The following is a 7143-nucleotide window of genomic DNA, read 5'->3' as shown; positions in this document are numbered from 1 at the left end:
ACGTGGAGGTCGACCTGACAGGATATATTGCTAATAATGGAAACTATCGCGATGAATTCTTTTAGAATTCATAACGATATTTTCCAGGGGAAACCGCGTAGAGGTCGACCTGATAGGGTTATATTGTTAGACAGTTAAACCTCATTAGTAACAATCCTTTTCTCCCAACTTAGAACTATTTTTTAATGGATGATAATGGAACGATTATCTCGCCTGCGCTATTGGTATACACTGGCGGGGCACCATGAGAGATGATCACTGAGGATGAGAAGGCAAGCCAGTTAGCCCATCGTGATGAATTCAACCATAGTTTTCAGGGGAAACGCGTGGAGGTCGACCTGATAGGATATATTAATAGCAATAGAGACTAACCTCCCAATTGATAACAATCCCTTTCCCCCCAAACCTCCCCTCCCACCTTAGGACTTAGGACCTATTAACTACATTATAAGTATTCAGCCTAGTCTCTGTAGGTAATATTTCAAACACAAAACCAGATATTTATGGCATGATGTGGTAAAATCAATATGGTACATATAGATTTTTTTGCATTCAAAAATAATTTAAACCAATATTTTTTGTGAAGCTTCTAATTTGAGGATACAATTCACACGAATAGTAAGACTACAAAAAAGTGTCTCCTGTTAGTGATACAGTGATACAGCCGTTTAAGATAAGATCTGACCCTAGCCGCGTCCCAGCGCGGCGCGCGGGGAATTCACGATACCAATGCCATATGCATACCCCGACTTGTAAGCTTTTTATTTTATGTCACTAAACGAGTGTAGGCATAATAAATATAACTTATACTACTCGTATATTAGTAACACAAATTTTATATGGGTAAGAATTTAGTATAGAACATTTTATTATTATTATTTTAAATCCTACTATTATACTAGTGAGGTTTGAAGCTGTACTAGCAATTTGTGAGTCAAGTAACCTGACTTCATCCTCGTTTATAACCTCTCACCTGTATACTCAACCAATATGAATTAAGCCCGCAGGCTATCGTTTCATTTTTAATAATTAAAAAAATATCATATCCTGATACAAAATTTCATGAAAATTTTGATAAATTTTGATCACTGTTTAAATAATACTATCGTTATGTAGCATATAGTAAGTACATTTCACAATTAAAATTAACGTAAAAATAACCTATTAATTAAAATCATAATTGACAGTTACCGACGTACTTACAATTCATTATAATTATCAAAATAATTTTAAATGAAGATAGGTACAAATCTTTATATTATTGTCAATTCTAGTACATAAAATCAAGACGACCCAGAAGCGCAGCGTGACGCGGTGTGGCGCGTGCGCGATAACGCATCACATCACATTCTAATAGCATTTGTCATTGATCCTTTTTTGTGACATCACACGGAGATCAGACGTCCGATTACTAATTAGACGGCGACACATGTTTTGGTCTCCTTTATCTCATTAGTCCATATACCCGGAAACGTTTTTATTGTTTTGACTCGAAACATCAGATCACTTTTGGAAACCGTGATACCTTTTATACACCGATACAAATTAAGATAAAAAATACTGTTTACAATCCAAAGCTTACAAAATTGTACACTGTGTGCGATAGTTAAAGTGCAAATATTTTGCAATGAAGTGTTGAATGGAAGAAAGGAAGTATCATTCCATTCAAAATAATCCGTCGATGGTACACTTATTCAGTATCGAGTAGTATAACAAAAATTTGCGGTAAGGGAACGCCTAAAAAGCCCTATTATTTCCGTGTTAACAGACACTTGAGATTAGCATCTGTCCGTCCTCGAGATCTTCAAGTTTCAATCACAATACACAGGATTATACGCGAAGAGGTTTATTTGTAAATACAACAAAGAGTAGCACATTGTTGTACGACACGGTCACGCTAGCTATAAGCGCTCTGCCTACTTGCAATGTATTTTATTGAATATTATACTTATCTCATACGATTCGGTAAACTCGTGAAGAATCTGTCAATACGCGGTCGCGGGAAGCGGTCGATATTAGGCAAAAAATAAAAACATGCAAAAAATTGGGATCGCTGTGAATCAAAAAGATTTTATAAGATAGACACTATATATATCTATATTTAAACACAGTTTTATAATTTGCACCTACAAAAATAATAAAAATGAAAAAAAGCATCTAAAACAACGAAAACGGATACAAAAAAATTTTATTCTTTTAGTTTCTACATTCAAAAGGAGGAGGTTCTCAGTTCGTTTGGTTTTTTTTTTTTTAGTTATATGACGCGACATCTCCGCCGATTTTGTAATCGACAGGAATTCTTTCCTTGTGGAGATTAGTATGTAAATTTCACACGATCCTTTATCTCTACTGTCTATATATTATAAATCTTTAATTGACGTTGTGCACTACAAACATAAAATGGATATCAAAACCTTTAATCATCATATCGTCGGAAGCAATATTAACTCAAATCCTTTTTACTTGAACATGCACCAAAAGCTATCAAAAACTCAGTCCTAAATACATCAACACAGATATTAAAGTCGAAATGCCTTATTTACTGTTGCAAGTCTTTGTTAGCACAACGTGACAAAGTCGTGTTATAAATATGATTTATGACCGTGTTAAGTATCCCGTGCAATTGTTGTGAATATTTATTTGTGCTCGTAAACTATGAACAACGAGCAAATCTGGTTATTTACGAGCTGATTGGACATTCGCGGTACCCGCGGCTCGATCGTATTACCTCGAATCAAATCAGTAAACGTATCAAATTGAATGCTCTACTGCGAGACTGAAGATATACATATCTATTACACATGGAATGTTTGTCTTGTAATGTAATTATTAGCCTGTCATAGAATAGGCCACCCCATCCTTACCCGTTAGTGTTGTATGTAGCAACTAAATGAAGGAATGGGCAGTAGCATCTCTCTTAAAACATTTCCAAAACCTAACTGCGGTTGCCAATCCACTTGCCAATCGTGGCAACTACTGAAAAATACCCCCCAAGGGAGAGGCTTGTGTATTTGAATTAATCTTCATTATCATGCCAACCACTGTCCACTGCTCAATATAGGCCTCCCTCCTGAAGGAGATCTTGCTAGTAGTTATCACACTTTCCAGGCGTGTTGGCGATCACAGTTAGGCTTTAGTAATGTTTTAAGAGGAATTTATCAACAGACCTGTTTGTTTATTACTCAGTGGTACAAGTATAATAATATTAGGCTATGCTTCGTACGTTACTGTAACTGTAGTCATACGTTGTCATACGTAATAATCATAGTTTTTAATTGGGCAAAACTAAAAAATAAACATTCAAATATATATTGCATTGTTTAAAATTTTCATTTATCTAACTGAAATTTCTTTGTTTTCAGGTGAGAAGCCATTCAAATGTGAGTATGCTGGCTGCGACCGAAGATTTGCGAACTCATCGGATAGAAAAAAACATTCGCATGTCCACACGTCGGATAAACCTTATAACTGTCGCGTCCATGGCTGCGATAAGTCGTACACGCACCCATCGTCTCTACGGAAACATATGAAGGTGCACGGTGCCACTGGGGACGCCTCGCCGCGGTACGACAGTGACGGAGACGATTCCTCCTCGGCTGGCAGTGTTAGTGTAACAGCCGGTGCAGCCAGTCCTGTTGCTCCTCCTCCTCCACCAATTACGTCAGGCCCAACGCACCACCCACACCATCATCCTTCTATAGCAGATAAATTAGAAAGCCTAAACGAAAAGTACCTCAACCCACATGACCAAAAACCATACGAACGCCCACCGGCTCCACCTCATCAACATCAATCTCCGCATTTAACAAATATCGGAGGAAATGGTGTAATGGACAATAAAATAGGTTTCGGCGGTCACTGGAGCCAGTTCCAGCAGCCGGCGGCGACGATGCCTCACGGTGTGCCCGAGTGGTGGTGCCCGACGCAAGAGTCGTATCACCACCATCATTTGATGCATCACTCGGGCGCCGCGGCCGCCTATTGACCGCACCGCGCTTAGAGAACTCTTCATTCGACGGTTAGTTGACATAAGAACCAATGCAAATTCCTAATAGTCACTTGTAAGTAGGTAGGTTAAAATATTTCCGTTTTGTGTTTCAGTGTGAGAACGAAATTGATTGAACAATGTACTTGTAAATTAACGTGGAATGAAAAGTTTTTTAAGCGCAACTCGAGTGCTTTTTTAGGAGTACAATACGCTTATTAATTAGTTCATTAACATAGTCCGACCAGTAAATCTTATACAGCCGTCCGATGTCTTAGTGAATCCAGCCACAGTTCTGTCTATTAATATTCATAAAGACGATTCAAAATATATTAGGAAGTAATTATCAAGGAAATTATGCAAAACTTAAAGATAACTAGTTACTGACTATTACTGCTAGTTGGATGTAATATTCACAACGCGACATATTTTAATAAACAAAGTGTGTTCACAAGGTTTGGTTGTCGCTTTTGTATCTTTTATACCTTAAGGGAATAAAAATTACAATACAGCAAATATTTTTGTCAACATCTTTGTTGACAGTGATTTATTATATCTTTTTATATTGCTATTACAACAGGCGTTTTGTAAATTGAATTCTTCCTACATTTTTTTTATATATTCATGCGACCAGCAACGTGGTAAGAAATTTTAATTACTATTATAACTTGACAGCTAATTACTTGAAGTTACATTGTTTCCAGCACTATATTATGAATATTTGACAAGCTGTACTTTACATAAAATTATAACGATCATCATGGCCAAAGCACCGAAGTCTTAAAACTACGATTTATAGGTTGTAAAAATCATGTAAAGTAACTTTAAGTTTAGCATTGTGTAAAGATAATAAATTCTAAGGAAATGCCCAGTGATAATAGAAATAAGCGATTCATTTTATTGTAAATTACTTAATTGTAGTTGCTATTTAATTGTGCTACCTATTTCTGAATTGTATGACTATAATGCTATATGTATGTTCATAATAATATACTATTTTTACACGGGCCGATGTTTTAGATAGAGATGATAAATTTGAAACTTATGTCTATGATATTATTATATACCTATAAAAATGACTGAAAGAGCACGAAGTATTTTAAGTTATTTTAAGATGAATTGTTGTATTTTCTACAGCCCTGTAAATAGCAAAGATATTAAATAAAAAAACCATATTTCAATTTCATGATATTGATCTGTTATTATTCATTACCTATCGTTGCACAGATTACAATAGTTTCTTTTTTCAGCATCAATAAAAAATATAAAATACATTTGATGTCAATAATATTTAAAAAAAAAGTAAAAAAAGCTAGATGACACTTAACTATATCTATTGTTATAAGAAAAATATTCATTAACATCAATCGATCTGAAATTCTGATACAATCAACATGAATCAAATACCTGCATTAAATACACATATCTAAATAATTTGTTTTTGCACGCATCACTTTTTCTCGAACCCAAACTCGTAAACAACAGCCCGTATCCATAATACGATTTCCAGAAGATTGATCACTCGACGCACCAAATCTAAAATGCAAATCCAATTCTCGCGATCATTTCGATCGGATTCTGATCAAAAAACCAACTCCGTGACGATACCCACAATAAAACACCATAATAACAAAACGAGGAACAATCATATTCTAAAAGAGAATTGAATTTATCATTGAGAAGGAACGAGAGGCAGAAATGATAAATGATCTAACCGGTATAAGTGGCGACGAGTGAGAGCGAGACGGCGATCGTATTCGATACGACTTCACTGTCCGCGGGGATGATTTATCGTTTCTCAACAGGGATTGGCCGATGCAGTACTTAAAAGATTTATAGATCCTTATGGTGCATGCGCGGTAGGAGCGTTTTCTTATTATAAATCTCACTCCTGCGCATGCACTCGCGATTGCCTCTTTAACTGTCCAGAAGGGAAATTAAAAAATATGTTAACATATTGCATTGGGAGAGGAACGAGCAGCTTCGAGCACCGACTTACAAGATTCAAAGGTAAATTGGCTTACTAAGTTAAGGCCGCCATGCACGAAGATGTTGCATGGTGCACCGCTCTACGATTAATTGATTATGACACTTACATATCGTTCTAAATGCTTTATTAGATACTGAGTCTACATTTATTATTCTATTAATATACAAGATTGCCTATTCAGTATATCTAACAAAGACACATGCATGCATTTTCCATATTCTAATCACTTTTAAATACCTAACGCTATATTCTTTTATTTAGTAAGTTATATTTTGAAATTGTTTTCTTGTTTAGATAAACGCTCAACTCAAATAACAGTATATACGGTGAAATTTTTCACACACTAGCAGTAGTTTTTTGCAAAAATAGATGCGTTGCTTTTGATGTATTTCTGTGGTTTTGATTTCGGTATGAAGACTAAAATATCTGTTTTCTACCAAAAATTGTTGTATTAAGCCACTTTTTATAATAAAATCTACTTTTTAAGCCATGCATAAATAGTCAATAAAGTTATAAATGAATATCTTATTCAAGTGTTGATATATAAGAGTAGGTACTTAGTCCTCAAAATTCAAGACACATTGGAGGTGCCATCAGCGATATATTAATGTTTATATTATATAGTATAGCCATTGTAGATACTATATATACCAGATATATAGTATCTACAATGGCTATTTTACTACAATCTATGAAGCAGTCCGACTTGCATGGTTACGTTTCAGTTTGAAGTAGCAATAAAATTACAGGAGATGCAGCTTCAGAAATGGTGAAAGGTATCAATGTAAAAACGTCACAGTCATAAAAAATACATTTCAATTTACATAAAAATCCAATTAAATAAACAATATTAATCTATATACTATCTAGAGGACGATAGAATTATTTTCGACTCTCAGTAAAAAGTACCTAAGTAAAGCATTTAATAACACTAGTAAAATACGAGGCAAATAATTATTACGACACATTATGTTTAGGCAAACAACGAGTTACCTATTTGCTTATACGTAATGTTTACTTAAAAAAATTATTAAAATTTCACAAATATGACATAAATAAATATTTGCAGATAAAAATGATACTTTCGTACGAGTGAATTTCATCAGAAATAATGGACCAATACTGGATGGCGTATCACGATAAAACTCATCAAATTTTCAATTAGATT

At 34.8% G+C, this 7143-nt stretch overlaps 1 protein-coding gene across 1 annotated transcript; it reads left to right on the top strand.

The window, feature by feature from the left end:
- Positions 1–3362: 3362 nt before the first annotated feature.
- LOC128202108 (pair-rule protein odd-paired-like) lies at positions 3363–4486 on the top strand (the record flags this gene model as incomplete). Its single annotated transcript, XM_052901215.1, has 1 exon — positions 3363–4486. A coding segment is annotated over one exon (623 nt), but the record flags the coding sequence as incomplete, so codon positions are not given.
- Between the last annotated feature and the right edge of the window lie 2657 nt (positions 4487–7143).

Source organism: Galleria mellonella, unplaced genomic scaffold, assembly GCF_026898425.1.
Source record: "Galleria mellonella isolate WM207_F2 unplaced genomic scaffold, CSIRO_AGI_GalMel_v1 utg12924, whole genome shotgun sequence".
Taxonomy (NCBI): Eukaryota; Metazoa; Arthropoda; class Insecta; order Lepidoptera; family Pyralidae; genus Galleria; species Galleria mellonella.
Note: the sequence above shows the minus strand (reverse complement) of the source record. Positions and strands in the feature narration are given on the sequence as shown.